Raw genomic sequence first — 26117 nt, 5'->3', positions numbered from 1 at the left:
TTTTTTTTTTTTTTTTTTTTTTTTTTTGAGACAGTGTCTGGCTTTGTCACCAAGGCTGAAGTGCAGTGGTGCAGTCTTAGTTCACTACAACCTCTGCCTCCCAGGTTCCAGCCATCCTGTCACCTCAGCCTCCCAAATAGCTGAGACCAGAGGCACATGCCACCACACCTGCCTAATTTTTTTTTTAATATTTTATAGAGATGGAGTTTTGCCATGTCACCCACACTGGTCTCAAACTCCTGAGCTCAAGTGATCCGCCCACCTCGGCCTCCCAAACTGTTGGGATTACAGGCGTGAGCCACCCCGCATCTGGCCTCCATTTCTTTAATGAGTAGTATAAGACTATTCAAACTTTGTTTCTTATTCGGTTTTGGTGAACTGTGGCTTTTCTAGATATTTGTCCATTTTATCCCACTTTTCAAATTGATTGACATCAAGTTATTCATAGTATCTTTTTATTGTCTTTTTACTATTTGTAGGATCTATAGTGATAATTAACATGTTCTTCATTTCTGGTGCAATGATTTGTGCCTTCTCTCTTTTTCTTGCTAGTTTATTAGTCTTTTCAAATCCATCTCTTAATTAGTTTTATTATAAATTTATTTCCCATTTTATTGATTTACGTTATTAATTGTAGTGTTTCCTTCTACTCTTTTGGATAGATTTATTGTTCTTATAAATTTCTTGGTACAGTTGATACTCAACTTTTCTTCTTTTGTAGTCTGTGCACTAAATGCTATTATTTTCTCTTTAGGCGATAACTGCATCCCACAACTTTGACATGTATTGTCATTATCATTCAGTTGGAAATATTTTCTAATTCTCATTGATTTTTTTGTTTTACCAGAAAGAATTGTTACATATATACTATACATATATTACATTTTTTATATTATATTAATATACCTATTATTTAGAAGTATATAATTGCTTGTCAAATTATCTTCTTGTAATTGATTTCCATTTTATTCTACTTACATTAGAAATCATATTCTGAATTATTTAATCCTTTGAGATGTTGAGACTTGCTTTATGTCCCAGCATTTGTATGTTGGTAAAGGTGACATACACGCTTGAAGAAATGTGTATTCTGCAGCTGTGTTCTTTTTGTATCAATTAAGTTCAGTTTGATATTTGCATTGTTCACATCTATATCTATACTATTTTTTTGCTCCCTGTTTTGTCAGTTGTGGGAAAAGATATGTTAAAATCTCTTAATCATAGATTTGCCTATTTATCTTTAATTCTTTCAGTTTTTGCTTTCTGTATTTTGAGGCGTTGTTACCAGATCCATACAAAAATCTAGGATTGTTATATATACCTTCCTGTTGAATTTTAAAACCTCCCTGTTTATTTCTAGTAATACTTCTTGTCTTAGTCTGTTTTGTCTGTTAGTATATAGGTATACCAGCTTTCATTTGCTTATTGTTCCTATGGTATAACTTTTTTCATCCTTTTGCTTTGAATCTTTATGTTCTGTTTGTTCCTATATGTAAGGTTCTTGTATTTTTCCACCAGGAGAAGACAGCTGAATATTGTTCCTTTGCCCAGCCTGAAAACATTTATCTTTTAATTGGAATGTCTATAATAATGGATATATTTATGTTTAGATCTATCATCTTACATTTTTTGGTTCCATCTGTTCTTTATGCCTTGTTTTTGATTAAGCAAGTCTTTTTTTATCCCATTTTCCTCCTCTGTCAACCTATAAGTTATACATTCTTTTATTATTCTTACAGTGTTACCATACAGATGTAAACATGTGCTCTTGCATTATTAAGGTCTGCTTTAATTTTGCATTTTCATCATTTTTTGAACAATGCAAGAACTTTTCAAAACTAGCTTCAGTTATCCTCATTTGTGTTATTATAATATTAATTCTGTATATATTGAAAACCCCACAAGACATCAATAGTATTGTTTTAAACAGCTTATTCATTGAGAGGCACCTACATGTTCACACTTTCCAGTATTCTTCAGTTCTTTTGTCCATTAACTTGCTGCCATCTTTTTTCCTTTTGCCTGAACATCTGCCTTTATTTTTTAGCACTTGACTGCTAACAATGAATTTGCTTATTATTTTGTGTGACTGCAGCTGCATTTTACTTTATTTTTATTTTATTTTATTTTTTGAGACAGAGTCTCACTCTTTTGCCCAGGCTGGAGTGCAGTGGTGTGATCTCAGCTCACTGCAACCTCCTCCGGTTTCAAGTGATTCTCCTGCCTCAGCCTCCTGAGTAACTGGGATTACAGGTGCCCGTGATCACGCCTGGCTAATTTTTGTATTTTTAATAGAGATGGGGTTTCATCATGTTGGCCAGGCTGGTCTCGAACTCCAAACCTCGGGATCTGCCCACCTCAGCCTTCCAAAGTGCTGGGATTACAGGCATGAGCCACTGCACTTGGCCTTACCTTTATTTTTGAAGGATACTTTGCTTAGTATATATTTTAGACTTGTAGTAATTTTATTTTAGCATAAATAAATTTTGTTGAGAAACAAAATTTAATTTTGTTTTCTGACTTCCATCATTTCAGTTGAAAAATCAGTCAGTCTGATGTGCTGTATAAGGTAATTTGTCCTGTCTTTCCAGTTTCTTGTTAAACTTTCTCTTATGCTGGGCTAGGTGCAGTGGCGCACGCCTGTAATCCCAGCACTTTGGGAGGCCAAGGCGGGTGAATCACCTGAGGTCAGGAGCTCAATACCAGCCTGGCCAACATGGCGAAACCTCATCTCTAATAAAAATACAAAAATTAGCCAGGCATGGTGCTGCGTGCCTGTAATCCCTGCTACTTGGGAGGCTGAGGCAGGAGAATCGCTTGAACCTGGGAGGCAGAGGTTGCAGTAAGCAGAGATCATGCCACTGCACTCCAGCCTGGGCAACAGCGAGAGACTTCATGTCAAAAAAAAAACAATAAAATTTTCTCTTAATGTGGTGTTATGTGGGAAGTTGAAAAAGAAAAATAAAAAAGGCTGGGCACAGTAGATCACACCTATAATATCAGCATTTGGGTAGGCTGAGGCAGGCAGGCAGATCGGTTGAAGCAGAAATTGAGACCTCCCTGGGCAACATAGTGAAACCCCTGTCACTACAAAAAATTCAAGAATTAGCCAGGTATTGTGGTGCATGCTGGTAGTCCTGGCTACTCAGGAAACTGAGGCAGGAAGATCTCTTGAACCCAGGAGCACAAGGCTGCTGCAATGAGTTATGATAGCACCACTGCACTCCAGCCTGGGTGACAGAGTGAGACCCTGTCTCTAAAAAAGAAAAAAAAGAAAAAGAAAATTTTCTCTTTGACTTAGGTTGTCAGCATTGTTATTCTGTGTGCCTACATTTAGTTTTCCTTGTATTTATTTTGCTTGGTTAGGAAAGCTTCTGGAATCTGTAGACTGAGGTATTTTATTTTGGAAAATTCTCACCCAATATTGTTAAAATACTGCTTCTTCCCCATTCTCTCTTCTTTCTGGGACTCTTAATTACAAATATATTAGACATTTCACTATGTCCCATATGTCTATTTTGCTATTTTCTCTATATTCTTCTTTATGTTTTCTATATTCTTTTCTCTCTTTGCTTCAATTTGTTTTCTATTGACCTTTCAGTTCACAAATCATCTGTTATATGTGTTACACCTGCTTGTTACCCATCTATTGAATTATCAATTCATTATTGCCTTTTAATAATTTTTAAAGTTTGAAACAATCTTAAACTCCAAAAAGTTGCAAGTGTATTGCAGAGAACATTTTTTCTCAACCAGTTTTGAAGTTAAGTTGCCAGCCTGATGTAGCATCACCTGCAAGTGATTTCCTGTGACTTTTCTACAAATAAGGACATTTTCCTGCATAACCATAATATAATCATCAAAATTAGGAAATTAACCCTGATGCATTCTTTCCCTCTAAACATCTATTCCTATTGAAGTTTTGCCAGTTGCCCTAACAGTGTCTTTTATTGGAAAAGGATCTAATCAGAATCATGTATTGCATTTGGTTATATCCTGTTCCTCAGTCTTCGACTTTCCTTGCCTACTCAGAGTCCAGCACCCAACTGTGCTCTGCCACCCACATACACACAGATGCCATCCTTATCTGCTAAACTTATAACGCCCTGCACTGGGCCATCCTCCCAACCAGAGACACCTTCCTCATTCCATTCAAGCTTTAACATTTCATCCTAGGACACCCTCCTACATGGAAACCTTCATGCTGCTTAGGCTGTGACACCTCATACCAGGTCACCCCCATGCATGGAAGGCCTACTCACCCCAGTCAGGCCCTGACTTCACACAGGACGTCTCCTCACACCTCCCCCTGCTGCATGGATGCCCTTCTTAACCTGCTCAGATTATGGCACCACATACCAGGATGCTCCTCCATGGATACTTTTTTCTCTTGACTCAAGCCCTGTAACTGCTTGCCAGATTGCCAGATTGCCCCCATAATGTAAGATATTTCTCACCCTAGTGAAGTTCCAACACACCTCACTGGGCAAGTCTCCTATGCAGATGCCCTCCATGCCCTTACTAGAGGCCATTGCATCTCCTTCAATATACCCATACTGTGGTATAAATGTCTACCTCATCCTGCCCTACCAACAACTTTAAAAGTGCATAGTTCAGGAAGAAAAGGGAAGAAGAGGAACAAGAATAGAAAAAGGAAAGAATTCTAGAATTTCTGTTTTGTTAATAGATTCCAGTGCCCTAGTAAAATTCTGTCTTTTCATTATTTTCTTTAACATATTCAAATTATTTGTAAGTTTGTGTCAGAGAACTAAAATAATCCATGTTATCTGTAGGCCTATTTGTATTGCCTGATCTTTATCTTAGTTTTCATTCATTTGGTCTTGTTTTATGATGTGCCTGTTAACTTGTTATTGAATGCTGACCACTGTGTATGAAAACTTTTGAAGATGTTATCTTTCTCAAGAAAAGATTTAAATTTCTGTTAGCCAGCATGTAAGGTGGGTGGATCACTTTAATGCAGTCAAGACTGATCTATTTCCAGTTTCTGTAACTCTTACAGTCAAGCCCTTCCTGGATTTCAAATGAAAGTGGGATTGTCCAACGCGTCTCTCCTCTTTGGAAGGCCCCCACCTGAATTACTATTTTTGACTCCTCAGTGCCATACAGTTGCCTCTTGGTGATTTCTTTCTGCTTGGCTTCTCTGTATCATTTCTCCATATGTGGCTTAGGATCAGCAATTTCTGGAAGGAAAATTATATGCAGAGTATTGACTCATTTTTCTGTGGTTTCCTTCCTCCAGGATCTCAGTCTCTCAAGTGTTGACTGGCTGCTTGGTAGTCCTGTACTTCATGTACCTGTTCCACTGAGATTGCTGTAGACTTCAGGCTGCTGCTTTCTGTTTGGGTTCTGTGTCCTGCACTGCAGCTCCACAAATGCCTTAAGAGAAAAACATGGTGACCAGAGCAGGAATCACCTCTATGCATTTCCCTAATTTCTGGGATTTTTGCTTCTTGAGTTCTGATTCCTTTGGTTGTGTTCCAGTGGATTTTATCAAGGTTGATTCTCAGCAGGAGGAAGAGTATAATACCAGCGACTTCATCATAGTCCTAAAGTGGAAGTCCTCCACGTGCATGATTTTAAGTTTCCTATACATCATGCTTTCTTTCATGGTTCTTTACTTCTTTTGTTAACCTGTTCTAACTTTTGCTAGATAGATTGTAGTTGTTGAATTTTTGGTTCAAGATTGTATTCCATTATGCTTCATCTATTTCACAATTCTTTAACAAACAAAAAACTTCAATGAGATATATTTTACATACAGTATACAGTCCTTTCTTAACAATTGTATTCAGCTTTATTGCCACATTACTGGATGTTAAAAATAAATATTTGCTCCTCATTATGTCTTATGCCCTATTGTTTTCCCCTTTGTTCTTTCCATTTTTCATTTTGCTGGCAGCTATCTGTAACTAATTTTTTAAAAAATAGGGTGGGTGCTTGGATGCTGCTTCTTTTATGATTGAAAATATCTTTATTTTGCCCTAGCATTTGAATGCTGCTTTAGGTGGGTAATACATTTCTTCATTTACAGTCTTTTTTCCCTCACAACTCTGAGGAGACTGTGTCTTTTTTTTTTTTTTAACCCTTTGGTGTTATAGATGAGAAATCTGATTCTTCTCACTATGTTGACAGCTCTAGTGCCTCTTGGTGGCTTTTTTCTTTTTTTCTGCCTACCAGAAAAGATTGTAGAATTTTTTCCTTGTTCTTAGACGTTGGAAGTTTCACCAAGATATGTTTACATGTATGTCTTCTTTCAGTATTTCTGTTTGACAGTTCATGAACCTTAATATCCTAAAGTTTCAGATCTTTCTTTGATTAATGGAACTTTCCTTATATTATTTCTTTCATCCTTATAAGTTTTTCCTTTGAATTCTTAAGATAGACATTCAGTCTCCAGGATCTGTCTTTCATATCTCTTAACTTCACCCTTGTATCCTTTTATGTTTTTGCCTGCCCTGTAGGGAAGAGTCCTTCTAGATCACGAATTTGCCTCTAGCCGTGTTCGTTCTAGTACTCAGCTCATCCGTTGTTTTTAAAATAAATTTTTCTATCATCTTAAATTTCCAGGATCTTTCTTGTTTTCCTATTTTTCCTTTTCCAGTAAAGACTCTTCTTATTTTAAGGATGTTATCCTCTCAAATCGCTAATGATATATTTGTAATGTCTAATTTTTTGTCTTTGGTTTTCCAGATTAACCCTCCTTTCAGGGGGACGAGTAGGGAATGCGGAATTAGCTTCTCTGCTTGCGTAGCTTGGTGACTGTCACACTACTGGTTTTCCCCATTGCCAACTGATGCTTATGTACTCACATTTTCGAATTCAGGTCTAGATTGATCATTAATGGTAATTGATAGGGATTTCCTTAGCTATTGCTAAAGGCTCCTGTCTGATAACACCTGGATCGAGCTCATTTCTGCAGGCTGTGGTTGAGCACAGGGTTCTGCAAGTGGACTTCAAGCAGCTATGATGAGTGGCTGAAGAAATGTTCATGAATAGACTTCCCTTCGGGGTGCCTGAGCTGGCAACAAGCTGGGAAACTGGAACTGTCCCAGTGATAGACACGAGGAAGGTGTTACCTGAAAGATGGTGGTGTTCAGGGAATTCTTCGCTTTTCTTAGCTGCTTTGCTTTTTCCCTTGTCTGTGTCCAATGGGACTGCCCAGAGTTACCTGAGGCAGTGCCCCGTTTCCTCTCTCTGGCCCTCAGGGTGACTTCCGCAGCAAACATCCCTCACTTCACACAGCCGCACTTGCCAGCACTTGGGCTGATGGTAAATGATGTAAGGGCATCCGCAGCCTACACTACCACGACCTCACAGTCCCTTCTCTCTCTCACACCCAGCTTCGCCTCATCTTGCGCTTGGGGTTTGTCCTGTCCTCTGGTGGAAAAAATCATTCACGTCTTCCTTCAGTAGTCTCCTCTTTTTCCTGTGTGAGGTTATAAGTTATTTATTACCTTTGTTTGTTTCTTCATCAATATAGTCTTTTAAAAATATCCTCAGCAGCGTAACCTCCAAAATTTTGAAAGCAGTTTATTAAGTAAATGAAATTTAATCCATAAATATAATCATGAACGAACCATATATGTCGTCGTTTAATCATTTTCACATAATTTCTGTCCCATTATATAAGCAGATAAGTATTCTTTATTTGTTTCACTGTGTTCTGGGATTTAGGTTTCCATTTTCGATGTATAGTCTCTGTCCTGTGATTTTAAGAAAATTTTTAAAAAGAAATTATTTAGCTATTTAATGTAATAATTAACTTAATCATGTTTGAAACAATAGTGGTCATCTAAACAAAGCAGACTTAGTTATTCTTATTGAAGGTTCATCTGAGTACATTTGGGGAACCAAAGTATTTTTTCATAAGCACAAGCTAATATCTAAATTGCATTCTTTACTGAGAATTTTAATCCTTATAGTAACTGATTCCTTCACCATAGTAACTCACACATGGAGTCAGAGACCCAGGTTCAAATCCTGGCTCTTCCACTTACTAACTCCATAACTTAAACAGCCCAGTGCCTGGCACAGAGAAGGTACCTTGGTAAATATTGGATGAGTGAATGTATGAAGTTACAGGTATGAGGCTGAGTTTCCTTACCTCGAAAACAGGAATAACAAAGGACTTGGATTATAGACAATTTATGTAAAACCTCTTGGCATATAGTAGGCATTCAATTAGTGCTAGGTATAACAATAATAAACTTTATACAAGAGTCCTTTTATTAATATCAAGCAAGTCTCACAAGTAATAGGAGTTACCCAGGTTGATGGGGTGGTGAGAAGAGTCTACTTCATGACACAGTTGCTTCAGATAGTTTCCAGCATTTTTTCTTCCTCTCTTGCTGTAAACATTTATTAAAGCAGAGTGCATTCAACACTTCTCGGCAGGATCGAGATTGAAAGAGCAAAGACATAGTCTTAAGGGGCATGCAAACCAATTGAAGAGACCTTCTGGACACAGTGAGAACACACTCCTAAAAAATAGTAAAGCAAATGTGAGGCATAAACTGAAGAAGAGAATAGGAGTTGGGTGAGTGTGAGAAAAGGTTGTGTAAAAGTGGATTTCGAATTGAAAAAAAAGACAGTATTTTGATTGGCACAAAGACCATGTGAAGGCCAGGCGCGGTGGCTCACGCCTGTAATCCCAGCACTTTGGGAGGCGGAGGTGGGCGGATAACCTGAGTTCAGGAGTTCGAGACCAGCCTGGCCAACATGACGAAAACCCGTCTCTACTAAAAATACAAGAATTAGCCAGGTGTAGTGGTGGGTACCTGGAGTTGCAGCTACTTAGGAGGCTGAGGCAGGAGAATCGCATGAACCTGGGAGGCGGGAGGTTGCAGTGAGCCAGGATCATGCCACTGCACTCCAGTCTAGGCAACAGAGCGAGACTCCATCTCAAAAAAAAAAAAAATACCATGTGAAGATTGCTCAGGCAGTGCATGGGGAAGGTATAGTGTGGGTTTCCTGGTGCAGATGGATGGATCCTGGGGACAGCAGGACTGGTAGTTTGGTATAGAGTAGATGCTCAGAGGGAGCAGTGAAAGGTTAGGTAAGGGAGGTAAAGTGAACCCAATTTGCAGTTCACCTTGGTCATTGCATTAACTTTTCATTTTGCTGTTTCCCACAACCCTAGCCAGTTAGCGCTTTGTTTGAATACATTCATCAATAGTCCAGAGAGGGTGAGAACTATTAGATGAAGTGTTTTTATTTTGAGATGCTCTACCTTGACTTACAATTTGAACAGATTAAGCCTGGTTTTAGCAGATCACAGCATCTTAAGAAAAGCCAGCTAAGGGTTATGAGCTAGTTATCCCTTTGGCAACCAACACTTAAAGTGGACATGTTGAGACCTGTCTTTATCTGAAGTAATTATGGCAAGTTAAACCATGTTCCCTCTCCTCTGAGGAGACGTGAGCCCCTCTGAAATATTCCTCCCTCCTTCCTATCATTTTTCTCTCACTTGACCTTCCCTTCTGATTCAAAGCTAGTTGATGGGTTGTGGAATCAGGATTTAAACCCCTCTATCAATTTTGTGAACAAAACTTAAAAAAAAAAAAAAAAAAAGCTAACACAGAGCCAAGCGCAGTGGCTCATGCCTGTTATCCTAGCACTTTGGGAGGCCGAGGCAGGTGGATCACCTGAGGGCAGGAGCTTGAGACCAGCCTGGCCAACATGGTAAAACCCCGTCTACTAAAAATATAAAAAATTAGCCAGACGTGATGGCAGGTGCCTATAATCCCAGCTACTCGGGAGGCTGAGGCAGGAGAATCACATGAACCCAGGAGGCGGAGGTTGCAGTGAGCTGAGATCCTGCCATTGCACTCCAGCCTGAGCGATAAGAACGAAACTTCATCTCAAAAAAAAAAAAAAAAAAAAAAAGAGCTAACACCATTTACTTCAAGGCGGCCCAGGATGGCACACAAGACATTTGAAAATGTAAATTACAAATAAATGATAGGTCTTCATGTGCGAGGGTATCTACTTTTTTATTTGCTTTCTCTTTCTTCCTTTTCTTTTGATTGTTGTTGTGAATAGAAATGCTTTTTTTTTTTTTTTCAGTGAAAATTTTAGATAGAACAGTGTTTGATTTTCAGCATTTATTTTTATACTTCTATTATTGGAATGCCTGCATTAGTACATAAGCCAGTATATGTGGTAAAATAGTTGGGATTAAATGCAAGCTTACTGCATTGATTCCATGCTATAAGTATTTTTCCTACTTATTCTAATATATATAGATACAGATATAGATATACATATACTTTCATAGACATTTCATGTTTTAAGGTGTTGTCTTTTAGAGTTTTCTGTTTTTTAGCATCCCAAGATGTAATTCTCTAAAGAAGGGAATGGCAAATTATTTTAATGCTTTTATTGTTTTTATTTCTAGCTTATTCCACTAAGCTCAACAAATTTCCTGTATTTAATATTAATGATGACTTGAATGATCTGTGTACCAGTGCAGTAAGCCCAAATACTACCAAAGCCACGCGGTACGCCTTGAATGTGTGGCGATATTGGTGCATGACCAACGGGCTCAAAGACCACACAGACATCACCAAGGTAAGGGACTCTTGAGTTTACTTCTTTCAGCCAACTTCACTGAGCTTCCAAATGCCCAGCACTGTGCTAAGCATTGTAGGGAACACAGAACAGTGGCTTTCTGCCTTGGGAAACTTTGGAAGAACATAACATAGAAAAAATCCACACACAAAGCAGAATGTAACAATCGTTTTATGAATTTATAGATTGGAAATACCTGAAAAGTTCAGATGGGTAAATTAATTTCAGTTTGGTAAAACTGGAGAGATAATTGATATTTAAGTTTTTTTTTGTTTTTTTTTTTTTTGAGGAAAAGTAGGATTTCAGTAGAATTAGATGAGGACAGGAGCCTTCTAGGCTGAGGGATGTGAGGAAGAATAAAATTTGGGGAGACAGACTCACTTGCCTACAGCAGAGGCCTCATATCTTGGTATCATGGACAATAAAACCAGATTCTGATAACCCTTAAATGCCAGGCTAAAATCTTGTGGACACTGGAAAATCACTGAAATATCTTGTTTTGGTTTTGCTAAGGAGAGACTTTATTTGAAAGGATTATTGCAGGGGCAGGGACAGGGACTATTGTAGTAGGGAAAACACTCTGACCATAAAATCCTAAGGATTAGGATTAGACAAAAGGGAAGCATCCTAAGGATTAGACAAAAGGGAAACCACTGAAGTTGTTTGAGAGAGAAGAAACATAATGAAAGTGGTGTTTTAGGGAAATAATTGGAAGTGATGAGCAAAAGGTTAATTCATGTCCTTGGTCCTCCATTTCCCCATTTGTAAAATCAGCTCTTAAATCTCTTCCAACTTGAAAGGCAGGGGTACTGGCACACACCTGTAACAGTTCCAGTTACTTAGGAGGCTAAGGCAGGAGGATTGCATGAGCCCAAGAGTTCAGGGCTACAGTGTGCTATGACCGTGACTGTAAATAGCTACTGTACTCCAGCCGGGGCAACATAGCAAGACCCTGCCTCTAAAAAACAAGAAAACTGAAAAACTCATCCAACTTGAAATGCCTGAGGTTTGTAAATCGAAGGAGAAAATCTTGGACATGTGGAGATAGAACATAAAGGTACTGTATTTTGATTTGACTGCATTGAGTCTAAATCAGATATGCAGATGGAAATGGTCAACAAAGAATTAGCAATGTGGAACTTAAAACATGGTGGAACTGTTAAAGCTGGAAGTATACATTGAAAAGTCTTGCAAATGGATGTCATAGTTGGAGCCCAAGAGCAAGTGAAATCTCCAGGTTTGAGTGATGTGCTTAGGGAATCAACAACAGATGAAATAGGACAGGAAACCCTGCTTTCTACTTCTGTCACCATGGTACACTACATAGTGTGAGGGGCCTTTCTACTGTACATGCAGACAGGGAAACATCCATGGGACCCAAAAAAAAAAAAAAAAAAAAAAAAGTGCAACAGAAGCAGTGACCAGTAAGCACGTATGAAAGGCAGGGTTCTCTCTGAGAGCATATGTTGATAACATTATTAAAAAAGGGAAGATGAGCTGATGAATCCTTGATGAAAAAGAGTACCTGAAAGGGTCCTAAAGCGGTTCTAGGTAGCATACCCTGGATCCTGGCAGAGTCATATGATAATACTCTTTTAAGGGAAACATCCAAAATGTAGGTGCTCAGGTTTTTTGAAGAGTCAGAGCAACTACATTTGTGCTGGGATTACAGGTGTGAGCCACTGCGCCCGGCCAAATTAAGTTATAAATTAATTACAGATCTAACTAGACTGTTCCCAGTACTTGGAAGTTAGCATATTACTAATAACCAAAGGACCAAGAAGAAATCACAAAGGAAGTTATAAAATGTCTTGAACTGAGTGAAAATTAAATCACCACTTATCAGAATTTGTAAGTTGTAGCTAAAATATCTAGAGAAAAAATTTTTAGCTTTAAATGCTTATCAAGGAAAGTCTAAAATCAATGAATGTGAAACAAAAAGAACTTGAAGAAATAAAAAAATATGCTCGTGATTCTCCCACCTCAGCCTCCTGAGTAGCTGAGACAACAGGCGTGCAACACCATGCCTGGCTAATTTTTAAATTTTTTTAGAGACAAGGTCTCACTATGTTGCCCAGGCTGATTTCAAACTCCTGGGCTCAAGTGATCCACCTGTCTTGGCCTCCCAAAGTGCTGGAATTACAGCCATGAGCCTCCGTCCCCAGCCCAGTTTTTTTTATTTTATTCTTTCCCACTTGGTGTCATCAGCCCCATGACCAGTCTCTGACTTCTCTTTAGTCATTTTTACATCAAGGAAGCCAATTTTATCATCCATAGTGAGTCTTGACATGGTGAATCAATTCAGAATGGTTACTAAAGGAAAATGGTTTCTTGCAATGTCTTTATAATCAATTGAAGACCTTAGTAACCTGGGAGAATAATCACCCACTAAAACTGAGTCAGAGAAAACTAAGGAGGCAAACACCACGGGCTAGAATGAACTGTTTTTTGTGTGTAAACAATACAAGTGTTGTGACTTGACATTTCTCGAGGAATTGCTTTGGCTCTGATTTTGCTTTGAAACTTGTGGTATTCTGTGGAAATTAAGAAAAATGTTCTGTATCTGAAGTCAGCTTGGTTCTCCTGACACTAGGTTAATTCATTGGTTTAACGCATTTGTTTTGTTTTGTTTTGAGACGGTCTCACTCTGTCACCCAGGCAGGAGTGCGGTGGTGTGATCTTGGCCCACTACAACCTCTACCTCTGGGGTTCAAGTAATCCACCTTCCTCAGCCTTCTGAGAGTAGCTGGGACTATAGATATGCACCACCATGCCTGGCTAATTTTTGTATTTTTTGTAGAGACGAGGTTTCCCCATGTTGCCCAGGCTGGTCTCAAACTCAGCTCAAGCAGTCCGCCCACCTGAGTCTCCCAAAGTGCTGGGATTATAGGCATGAGCCACTGTCCCCGCCTAACCCATGGTTACATAGTGCTAATCACATATTTCGGGACTTCTGGTATGTGTTAAAGACCCAGTCATAAATGAAACGTAGTTCTTATCTTCAGGGAGCTTTCAGTCCACTTCAAGAGATAGACATAAACTAGATAAGAGAATGTACAACATGGAAAGGACCATAACAAAAATTTAAATTAAGTGCCATGGGATCCCATATGAGAGAGTAACTTTGCTTAGGTTATGTAAAATTTGAGCTAATTCTGGAAGAATGAATAGAGATTTTCCAAATAGAGACAGTTAGTAGAAAAAAGCATTCTCGGCAGAGGAAGCAGCATGAAAAGGCCTTATGGTTTCTAGTTATGGCAAAAAGCTCGATGAAGCTGGAAAATAGAGTACAAAGGGAGCAGAAGATCAGGTTACAGAAATAGGGTGTGTACTGGTCATCTTCCGCTCCATAACAAACCACCCAAAAATATAGGGACCTAAAGCAACAGCCATTTTATTTGTTCATGATTTGATGAGTGAGTTAGCATTTTGTGCTGAGCTTAGCTGAGTACCTCCCCTACTGGTCTCACTTGGGGTACTCATGGGTGCAGTCATTTGGATGTTAGATGGGAAGCAACTTGTCCCCATATTCCCACAGTCTAACTGGGCCTCCTCACAGGGCAACACCATGCCCTAAACCAGTAAGAACCTATAGACAGAAGCAGGCCAGGCGCGGTCACACCTGTAATCCCAGCACTTTGGGAGGCCAAGGTGGGCGGATCACTTGAGGTCAGGAGTTAAGACCAGCCTGGCCAACGTGGTGAAACCCCGTCTTTACTAAAAATATAAAAATTAGCTGGGCATGGTGTTGTGCACCTGTGATCCCAGCTACTCAGGAGGTTGAGGCAGGAGAATCGCTTGAACTAAGGAGGTGGATGCTGCAGTGAGCCGTGATCACACCACTGCACTCCAGTCTGGGCAACAGAGTGAGACTCTGTCTTAAAAAAAAAAAAAAAAAAAGACAAAAGCAGCAAAAGCAGAACCCCTTGAAGCCTGGGAATTCACACATTCCTTGAAGGCTTGGAATTCACGCATTGTCACTTCTGCCATATTCTGCGGAATAAGTCACGTGGTGAAAATAAGTCACGTGGCTAGCCCAGATTCAAGGGGTGGGAAAATGGATTCTACTTGATCGGAGAAGCAGCAAAGTCTCGTTGCCAAAGGGTGTGTGTACACGGAGGGGAATTGTAGGTGTCTTCTCATACTGTCAGAAGCAGATTGTGAGGACTTGCATACAAAGTAAACAGTTTGGAATTTATCCCAAGGGCACAGGAAACTATCAAAGATTTGCTTTTTGTTTTTTGTTGAAAGCGCTAACATAAAAAATAAGATTTTCTACTCAGCACCCCTTATTCAGGAACCGTTCCTCTCCTATAATCCACATGGTTATCGCAGAAGCCATCACATTAGGAGAATGAATAAAATGGACTACCTTTTGGCAAGTTGTTTGGATTAGGTCCAATCAGAATCCTTCTTTTTGGTGTTTTGCTCCTGAAAAGGAGAGTTGGTCTCTTGCTAAACCTGAAGCTTTAAGATGGAAATTTGGGGGAGTGCTAGGTGGCTGTGCTTGCAGCTATGTGAAAAAAAGCCACTCCGCGCAAAGCAGCAGAGATGAAAGATGAGAATCCTGGCGGCCTTGGAGTCCACTCGTTCTGATATCCGTCTCTGTCTCAGCTTCCAGTTTGGTTTGTCTCTTGCAACCAAAGGAGTCCCAACTACTATAAAGAGAGCTGACCACCTCCAAGTAGGGAGTTGCAAGTGACAACATAAAAATCCAAAGCCAGCTTTGTTTTAGTGCAATGGTTTCTGGCAAGTTATTTTAACTGGTTATCGCTGGTATGTAAGAAAGCTGTTTTTCTTATAGTTGGATACAACTAACCTACTCTGATAGCTTTTCAGCTGAATCTCTTGGGGTTTCCTTGACCAACACCAGATTATCAGATAGCAATTATATTTTGTCTTTTTCCTTTCCCATATACATACATATGTATGTGTGTGTGTATATAACTCCTTTCTCTTGTGTTATCTGGTTGGTTAGAACCTCCGGAACAGTATTATATAATAACAGTGATATTCAGTAAGCTCTTCCTGTTCCTAACTTTGTAAGAAAGATATGAATGTTTTCCTTGTGGGTACAGTTTTTCTAGCTCTTGCCTGTAAATTACACTTCATCATAGTAAGAAGATCTTTTCTTCCTATCTAAATTTGAAATTTGAATTTTAAAACTTGTAATGGAGGTCACTTTTTTCCAAATACTTTTCAAATATGTATAAGTTCATATTACTTTTTGCTTTAATGTGTGAATGTCAATTATATTAAAATATTTATTAGGATGGAATCATTTTGTGTTCACTTCAGGAGTCAAACACTTCCCATGATGCCCACAGGATAGGTTCGATGCCTCAATCTGTCTTCCTATAATGCATTGAATGTATTGTCATTAGTCCATTCATCCAACAAAAACGCATGCCACTCCTCTATAAAGCAAAAAAATGACATTGAATCATTTTTACATTCTACAATAATCCCCCCTTGTTTTGATGCAGTATTGCTGTACTGCAATCCTAAATTTAACTTATAATACAGGTGTAACCGAACACAGGTACAGCTGCTCACCACTTGCAACACCAGTAACAAAGATGAGATGCAGTAAAAGAAAAGTGACTTTATTCCAGAGCTGGCAGTGGGGAAATGGCCAAGGCTAGTGCCTTAAAGAAACCATTTTCAGCTTTGGCTGGAGAGAGGGGCGTAAAAAAGGAACTTGGAATGGGAGGCATGCGGGAGTGCTGCTGGGCACAAGGTCTCCGTGTCTTGTTCCAGTGGCTATCTTGAGTCGTGGTCCACCTGGAGCATGGTGGCCTCATCTCAACAATAGGTGGGTTGTTGACCAGTGGCCTTGAGGTAATCTCTGGAATTTTGCAACTGGGTCTCCAGGCCTGGTTTGTCTCCAGATTAGCCCTGGAACTTCTAAGTAAGCACATACTTAGATAAGTGTAAGTTGAATAAGTACATAATTAGATAAATGTGCATGGTGTAAGGGAGTGTCTGGTGGGAAAGGAGGGAAACAAAGGGTTTTAAGGTACATTTCAAGGCTACATTCTGAGGCTAAGGAAAGGAAAACAAAACTTTACAATTCATTTGAGCCAGGCGCAGTGGCTCAAGCTTGTAATTCCAGCACTTTGGGAGGCCGAGGCAGGCGGATCGCTTGAGGTCAAGAGTTAGAGACAAGCCTGGCCAACATGGTGAAATCCCATTTCTACTAAAAACTACAAAAATTAGCCGGGTGTGGTGGCACACACTTGTAGTCCCAACTACTCAGGAGGCTGAGGCAGGAGAATCACTTGAACCCAGGAGGTGAGGCTGCAGTGAGCTGAGATTATGCCACTCCACTCCAACCTGGGCAACAGAGTGAGAATCTGTCTAAAAAATAAAAATTAAAAAAAAAAAAATGCTTTTCAAAGCTGGAATACCTGGTTACACAGGCAGTCCTTGTTTTGAGAGGTACCATATGAACTGGAACCTGTGTGTATCAGAGCCATGCCCTCACTGTGGGTGGTACTAATGTTCACACATTCTATTTAACCTAATAACATGCAAAATGAAAATTGCTTGAATTTTGCTTGGGGGTAGTTTATATTTAAATACTTTGGGTTTTAATGTAATATTGGTCAGATTTGGGTTAGAAAAAAATGAGCCTTTCTGTCTTTTTCTATGCTCTGAAACTATTTAAATGAAAAAGAAAAGCTGAACTGATTCCATAAAGGCATACTTTTAGGAACAATATACATCTTCGACAATCATTTCACACTCTTTGGGGCTCTTCAGATCCTTTACCTTTTATTGAACCCATTTTAGTAATTATATTTTGCTAGACAATTGTTCAGGTTATCTAGATTTTCATATTAATATGTATAAAGTATGTGATGTTCTTTTGTATTCTTTACTCTCTTTATTTTCTGTATAGTCTTTCTTATTCCTAATAAGGTTTTAGGTGTATACATACTTCCTTTCCTCCTTTCTCACTCTCTTTATAAAGTCAGACCTGCTAGAAGTTTGTGAACTTTATGGGTCTTTTCAATGATTACATTTTTATCTATCCCAGTTTATTTCTTTTCTAGTCCATTAATTGATTTATTTATTTTTATTGATTCACTCTACTTTTTTTTTTTTTTTTTTTTTTTACTTAATTTTTTTATTTTTTTTTTTATATCCTTTTTTTTTTTTTTTTTTTTTTTTTTTTTTTTGGAGACAGAGTCTTGCTTTGTTGCCCAGGCTGGAGTGCAGTGGCATGATCTCAGCTCACTCCAACCTCTGCCTCGCGGATTCAAACGATTCTCCTGCCTCAACCTCCCAAGTAGCTGGGACTGGACTACAGGTGCACACCACCATGCCCGGCTAATTTTTATATTTTTTTTAGTAGAGATGGGGTTTCGCCATGTTGGCCCGGCTGGTCTTAAACTGACCTCAAGTGATCCTCCTGCCTCAGCCTCCCAAAGTGCTGAGATTACAGGCATGAGCCACCATGCCCAACCCCACTCTATGATTTTTGAGTTAGTTTACTTTTTCTAGCTTTTTGAGTTGAATAATCAGCTTGCTTATTCTCCATAAAGTTTTCTAACAATGTTATCCAAAACTATGATGTATATTTATTATGTATATTTTAGCAATATCTCACACATTTTGATATATAATATCTTCAGTTTGGTTAATTTTTAATCTATAGTTCAGCTTTTATTTTCTCCTTAATTAAGGGCTATTAGAAGAATCAATGTTACCTGTGCAGTGTCTACTCGATAAAAAAATATTTTATTGGGACTTTCTAATTGTCCTAGAATATGTATTCAGCTTGAATAGACCATGAGCAAGGGCTGGTTTGCCCTTTGTGGTTCCATCTTGAAAATAAAGCTTTCTTAATAGCCAAGCTCTCCCTTTTCTTCTAGCTCTCTCTAAATAAGGAGCTCATTCTGTCAGGAGACTCATTCACTTTTTTTTTTCTTTTTTTTTTTGAGACGGAGTTTCACTCTCATCGCCCAGGCTAGAGTGCAGTGACACAATCTTGGCTCACTGCAACCTCCACCTTCCCAGTTTAAGCAATTCTCCTGCCTCAGCCTCCCAAGTAGCTGGGACTACAGGCACACACAACCGTGCCCAGCTAATTTTGTATTTTTAGTAGAGATGGGGTTTCACCATGTTGGCCAGGCTGGTCTTGAACTCCTGACTTAAGGTGATCTGCCCACCTTGGCCTTTCTAAGTGTTGAGATTACAGGCGTGAGCCGCCGTGTCCAGCTTTTTCATATATTTTAAACAAACAACTGATATTGAAAACCTGTGGCTTATTAAACCACAGATATTTCAGGACCTATTCAGATAAATTCAACTGAAAAATCAAGGAGCATTAACTTGCTGTGCAAAATGGACAATGTAGGGAAATGGTCTTACCCTACAGCACTGTGTCTAGTAACGAAATGTTCTGTGCAGATGTCAAGGAAATCAGTGATGAAGTTATTCAGAGTTTGTTTAATTCAGGAATTTTTCAGAGAGTTTGGGTTGAATTTTATTAAAGGAGAGGGAAGCAACTGATTTTCAAACAAAACCACGGGCCTTCCAAGAGGAATAGTGAAAGTTACAAACAGCCAGTAATAATTAAGTGTGTATATAGATGTATTTGCAGACACACATGTATATATGTGTATGGGGGGTGTTAATTACTATTTACACACCCTTTCAGTCCTCTGCTTTAAGCATTACAGCCTTGGAGAGGGTATTGATTATGATGTTCTGTTTTGCAGATTGAAACACTGAGGTTTAGGCCGGGCGCAGTGGCTCACGCCTGTAATCACAGCACTTTAGGAGGCTGAGGTGGGTGGGTCATGAGGTCAGGAGATCGAGACCATCCTGGCTAACACAGTGAAACCCCGTCTCTACTAAAAATACAAAAAAATTAGCCAGGCATGGTGGCGGGCCCCTGTAGTCCCAGCTACTCGGGAGGCTGAGGCAGGAGAATGGCGTGAACCCGGGAGGCAGAGCTTGCAGTGAGCAGAGATCGCACCACTGCACTCCAGCCTGGGCGACAAAGCAAGACTCCCTCTCAAAAAAAAAAAAAAAAATACTGAGGTTTAAAGAGATCAGGTGGAGCCAAGTATGGAACCTAGATCTTCCAACTTGAAATTCACTGTTCTTTCCATTAAGTCCTACTAAGGGGTCACAAAATGTCCTCAACACAGCCCCTGGTGAGGATTAGAAGGAAGGAGGGGTCTGGCTGTGTGAGTGTCAAGTGTGTAACCTCCATGTTTGTCTCATTTGAGATCCCTGCAGTGAAGTTGAACGAGCTGCTTGAGAACTTTTATGTCACCGTTAAGAAGAGCGACGGCTCAGACTTCCTGGCCACCTCGCTCCATGCTATTCGCCGAGGCCTGGACCGCATCCTGAAGAATGCAGGTGTCGGCTTTTCCATCACCAGCAGCACCTTCAGCTCCTCCACCAAGAAACTCAAGGAGAAGCTGTGGGTGCTGAGTAAGGCAGGCATGTCGGGCGCGCGTTCTCGCAACATCGTCTACTTCTCCCTCTCTGACGAGGAGGAGATGTGGCAGGCAGGGTGTCTGGGGGATGACAGCCCTATCACTCTCCTGTCCACTGTGGTCAAGTACAACAGCCAGTACCTGAACATGCGGACGCTGCAGGAGCATGCAGATCTGATGTACGGTGACATTGAGCTGCTCAAAGACCCCCAAAACCAGCCCTACTTTGCCCGGACAGACAGTGTCAAGCGGGAGAGTCGGAGCGGCTCCACCAGAGTGTGTCACGGGAAAATCTACCATGAGCATTCCCGGGGACACAAACAGTGCCCTTACTGCCTCCTCTACAAGTACATGTACATTCACCGGCCGCCCACCCAAATGGAGGCCAAGTCCCCCTTCTACCTGACTGCCAGGAAGGAGGCCACAGACATGGGCAGCGTGTGGTACGAGGAGCAGAGGATGGGGCTGCGCTCTCTTCGGGGAATTGTCCCAAACTTAGCCAAGAAGGTCAAGCTGGAAAACTGTGAGAACTTCACCTTTGTCTCATTCACTCAGGTCTCCCGGAGGCTTGGCTCCCACAGCTGCTGCCAGTGAGCCCTCCCTGGGGCCCAGCCACTGCCCTGTCACCTGCTTAGTGGGCGCTCCCTGGGGCGGCCAGGGCTGGAGCAGCTGGAGCTCCGCGGAGGCAGGGGCTGACCAGGTGTGACCTCCCGGTCTGGCAGCTCTCCCCCTGGTGTGGCCCGCTCTCCCTTTGTCTTGGAGTTTGCTTTTTAAAATGAAACTAGATGAGGCTAAATCATTCGAATGGTTTATCCAAATGTGTGTCAACTTTGTTAGCTTTTAGAATCTAACACAATGTATAATTGCTACATACAAGAGTGAGGAAATTCATTTTCTCTAGTGCCTTTCTAGCACAGATTTTCTAAAAAAAAAAAAAAAAAAAAAAAAGGAAACTGTTAAGTAGTCATTTAAAAACTCCCAGTAGCGCAGTAGCTTTAGAATGTTAGGAAGATTGTACACTTTGTTGAATTACACTCACAAGGAGGAACTAGAGAGAGGCAGACACGTTCCCTGTTTCCAGGAGACAGATTGCGCTTGACACGCCTTTGTTTTTTTGTTGGTGGATAACGTGGTTCTGGAGGGCAGGAAGCCTTGTGTCAGGGAAGATGCTCAAGCGACACTCGGTCATCTGACAGGGACTCGGGCTGCTCCCACGGCTCCCAGCAGCGGGAGGAACCCCATCTCAGCTGCCAATGGAGAGAATTTTATGACAAAAGATTCACGCACCAGAAGGGTGTCTGTGAGAACAAGGCTTCTAGTGAACTAGACAGTTTGTACCGTGAGGGAATTTCTAGTAGTGAAGGAAAATGGCTTGGAAAAGCCAATCTGTGATCAAAATGTGAAAACCTCCTGACGCAGAAGTGCCTATGTTTTATTTCTCAGCACCATGTGAGAGCTCGTTTGGAACATTATTTGAGGTTTCTGTCTGTTCTTCGTGTCATCCCATTATTCTGTCAGCATATAGCACGGGATCTATAAAACAAGTAAAGGTAATTTTTAGTCTTAGCCAAGAAAAGCTAACCAAACAAGCTGCAAAAAAACACAGATCCCCAAAATTTCTTTATTAAAGAGCTTTGGAATATTTTTGTCAATGTATAACTTTTCAGCCACAATTAGATGTCATCATTTTAGGCTGGCACCAATGCTTGGGACACGATGATTTAGGCACCCCAGCAGGTAAGCAAACTCAGCATTAAGGATGTAGTTATAAAATTAGCGCAGCATGGTAGGTAATGCAGTTTGAAACCATTTCACTCAGGTAAAATGCACCCTGACCACATTATTTAAAAATCAGCAGAATTATCTAATAACTACTCTGAGTGCAACAACAACTGAAAAAGGAGCCCAAAGAGTGCACAGTAATAGTAACAATAATTTCTAGGGACCTTGACTTTGTATTTGAGAAAAATCTCCTGTAACTTTATTCCATTGTGCTCCTGATATGCTTTCTAATCCCAAATTAAAATTCTAATACAAATTCATTTTGTAGAAGTCTTAAAATCAGTCCTCTTTCTTTTTAAAAACATTCTTTTAGTATTTATTTTCATTAATTGGTTCCTTAAAAAATCACATGCTAGTCACTGAGATATGTAATACTTCCTTTACCAGAGAAGACTCAGCCGGTGCTGCCTTAAGATTTAACGTTACTCCCTTTTTAGTCACTGTGCATCTATAAGTTTGTTTACTAGTTGACGTTTCCTGAAAAGAGATTAATTTTGGTATTTCTCCATCTGTATCTAAATAACAGGTAATATTTAATCATCAGTGTGTGACTTGATATCACATAATGTTCTGGTGTGGTTTCCTGTAGTGATCTTAGGGTTTTGATTTAAAAGAAGTCCACAAAACATGAGGTACCATTTCCTTTAGTTTGCTAAACACCCAAAGGATATTTTGTTTTGTTGGTTCTGCACTTAAACTGAAATATAAGCTATGTGAACTATTGGGCAAAGCCTGCAGCCTAATTCAATAAAACCTCCATTTTTATTTGAATAGAGTCAAAAAGAAATTGCCATTAGGAATCACTGGGATCTTTTCAGATTTTGACCTTTTCAGAGGCAGCAATAACTACTGCAGAGGTGGTAATCTTTCTGTTGGCAGTGGCTTTTCATCAGCTCAGCAATCATCTCTGCCTCAAATGTGTTGCCTATCACCTAGTTCATGTTCCATAAAATCCCTGGGTTCTGGAGTGAATTATTATAATAAAAAATCAGGAGGGCGAATCTTCAGTGGCATCTGATGGAATGAAAGCAGTGTCTGAGCAGCCTAAAAGCTGTTTATGACGTGCCACCTTGGGGAACAAGAGTGAGGAACTAAACACAGTCATCAAGTGCTAGCGTGTGCTACCCGTTGTACTAGGTACTTTATTATGCATTTATGTATATGTGTGTGTGTGTCTGTGTATACACATGTATACATAAATGTACACACAGACACACACACACACAATATGTGGTTAAGCCTGGTAAGCCTGCTAAAATGGCAAAGCGGCCTGGTGCAGTGGCTCACGCCTGTAATCCCAACACTTTGGGAGGCCAAGGTGGGCGGATCACTTGAGGTCAGGAGTTAAAGATCAGCCTGACCAACCTGGTGAAACCCCGTCTCTACTAAAAATACAAAAATTAGCCTGGTGTGGTGGCAGGTACCTGTAATCCCAGCTACTTGAGAGGCTGAGGCAGGAGAATCGCTTGAACCTGGGAGGTGGAGGTTGCAGTAAGCCGAGACCACGCCACTGCTCTCCAGCCTAGGCAACAAAGCTAGACTCCATCTCAAAAAAATAAAAAATAAATAAAATGGTGAAGCGCCTGTCCATGTGTTTGGCCAAATCCATCCTCCGAGGTCTTAAGGGGGCCGGAGTAGCAGTCCTCGTTGGTGTTCTAAGGCAGTTGTTCTGGCTTCCAGTCAGCTCTAAACCTTACCTTCTGGGGACTCCAGGATTTTCTGCTCTTGGCCTGATGCAAGAGAAAGGAGAATCCCCAGAGAAAGAAGTGCGGCGGTAAAGAGCATTTTCTCCACTTACCTTTGGGTTTTTTGTGCTCCCAAGTAGAAATAAGTATCAAGAATTCACAAGTTTACTTAAGCACAAGTTGCCCCTGGGCTGTGTGTCAGGGCTGGTGGTACTGCAGGTGTTATGAGAGGATCCATAGAGTGTCCTTCAGGTGAGCTGTTGTCCACAGCACCTTTCATATCTGCTCTAAAGTGAGCCCTACTTTCTGGCTACCGCCCCCTGCCCACCGAATCTAAGCAGACTGCCTGTTGGAAGCTTACTCTGGCACAGAAGCTAGGATGTCGGCTTAAAGGTTATGATTCAATTGAATATAAAGAGTTTAGGGCAGTACCAGACACATCATAAGCACGCAATAAATGTTAGCCAGCTTAGTTATAGCTTTTGGTAATAACTAATATTATGTAACTAATTTGCATTATACCACTTATTTCTTCCATTATGGAGATTCTGTCTCCCTTAAACTGTTAAACTTGAAGAAGAAACCAAACCTGATAATCTGGTCAAGTTAACACATTTCGCCCATGAATTCTACCTCCAATACAACCAAGCTCTGATACCTCAGATATAAGCAAAAACAAGTGAAGGAAGAACAGAAAAGCCTTATGGGGCTTTATGAGAAGGTTTTTCCATTGTTTAGTGTGTTTGCAAACAGGAATTTTATGGAAGTACCTAACCAAAGCTGTGAAAGAAGGGTCTTCGTGGTCATGTGGCATTTTCCAGCTTTCCTTGGATTCTATGCTACATTAATTTGCCCTGGCTGATAAGTGGTGTTTGAAGAAATGTGAAATTTGGTTACTTTGATTTTTATTTTAATTCAAGCTTATTAAAAGCATCAAGCATTATATGCCACACTCAGCATTTTCATAGACATAGTCATTAGAAGAATCTGGACAAAGTAATACTCTTGTAGAAAAGGAAGCATCTTGCTGTACTTGAAAGATAACTAGACTCGGAGCTACTTCACTCCTCACTTGGGCAAAGCCGATATCAATTTCCTTAGCTATAAAGTGCCATCAGTGGGATGGATCTCCACGGTGAACCGTGTTGCACTTCTACAATTCCTCGAGGTCATATAATTAGGAAGTGGCAGAGCTAGGACGCAAAATTCCTAATTCCTGAAGGAATTCCTAATTCCTGAAGATAGTTAATCTCCTAATTTAGTGCTTCTCACTATATTGGGATGCCTTCTTCAGGAATAAGACTTTTCTTTAACTTTCAAGTTCCACAACTTCTACAATTATTTTGCTATCTCGAAGCAGCAGAATATTGATGATTTTTCTCAGTTTAGGCTAACACAGTCCACACCGTTACCACTTAAATAAAGTAACAGAATGCTTAAATATTGTCCTTATCAAACATCCATCACTTTGTTGCTTTTATGAGATGTAGATTGCTAAAAACTTTTGAGGTAGTAACCGGTTACCTTTAGGCATCAATGAACGCAAACAGTGAAGACCGCAGAGAAGAGTGACCTCATTTTCTCTACATGATCTCCAGTGTAGTCTAAGATAAGGCCCATACATAGTTAAAAGCTGGTAACGGCTCTGAACAGAAGTATGTATTAAAAGTTTCAAACTTGTATATATTTTTGAATGCTTTTGTTTTGGAGTGAATTTTAATACTCTGTGTTAAAAGAAAACATTCCATCCTGTAGGCAGTGTTCCTAAGTAAAAATCTTTGTTGCATTTTCCCATATAAATGAATCACCCTTATTAAAACAGGAAGAGGGAGGGATTCGTGGTGACCTACCGCTGCCCTCCCCTTCTAAGAGAAGAGGAGGCCATGGGGTATGATAACTAAATGAACATCTCTGGAAGTTCCTCCATCTGACATGTGTATTCTGACATAAAAGAATTTCCCAAGACTTCTTTGAGGAAGGCTGCCCATGCTTCAGACGAAGCTTACCCATTATTATTATGATTTTGAATATTTCTAGTTCATTACAGTCCAAAAATTCTACAGAAGTTCCCCATGTTCAGTGGTTGACCAGAATCTGATTGTTGTGCTCAATTAAACCCCTTTATTATTTAGCTAATACAACTCATATGGAAGTTAATTATTTCAGGAAATATGTAATAAGACCCAAAAAATCACTGGATAATATGTAGATATATTTTAGTTCCATTACTATTCATAGCAATTAGATAACTCTCCCTCCCCACATTGAGGTGAGAATGGGCTCCTAGATACTTGGTGGTCAATATAACTGATTTGATTAATTTGCATTTAACTGTGGTTATTGTTACATCTACTGATTTGTTCAAATAAAAATTTCTAGAAGGCTCAGATTTGACTGAATTTTTCGCAGCTGCCATATATTCTCATGTAATTTTTACAATTGCTCTACAAGGTATGTCTAATTATTTCCGTTTTACTTACTGAGAATCTAGGCTCAGAGGAGTTAAACTTCCCAAAATCTCACCGATAAGTTGGAGAATTTAAGTTTGTAAGTTGGAGAATGCAGGTTTTCTGACTCCAAATCTAGTGCTCAGTCCATGAGA

The 26117-nt window shown here is 40.0% G+C and overlaps 1 protein-coding gene across 2 annotated transcripts in view; it reads left to right on the top strand.

Annotated features, from left to right (window-relative positions):
* The window catches only part of KIAA1958 (KIAA1958 ortholog), a 185974-nt gene extending 160065 nt beyond the window's left edge, over nt 1-25909 (top strand). The window contains exons 3-4 of one of the 2 annotated variants that reach the window (XM_017886748.1): nt 10418-10590; nt 19836-25909. In XM_017886748.1, coding sequence (XP_017742237.1) covers nt 10418-10590; nt 19836-20642 — 980 coding nt within the window. In that variant the 3' untranslated portion in view covers nt 20643-25909. The remainder of the gene's footprint in view (nt 1-10417; nt 10591-19835) is intronic. The other variant, XM_017886749.1, reaches the window with a different exon arrangement.
* Nucleotides 25910-26117: the final 208 nt, after the last annotated feature.

Source organism: Rhinopithecus bieti, unplaced genomic scaffold (genome assembly GCF_001698545.2).
Source record: "Rhinopithecus bieti isolate Rb0 unplaced genomic scaffold, ASM169854v2 scaffold_16175, whole genome shotgun sequence".
NCBI classification, from domain to species: Eukaryota; Metazoa; Chordata; class Mammalia; order Primates; family Cercopithecidae; genus Rhinopithecus; species Rhinopithecus bieti.
This window is presented reverse-complemented; position numbering and strand designations above follow the sequence as displayed.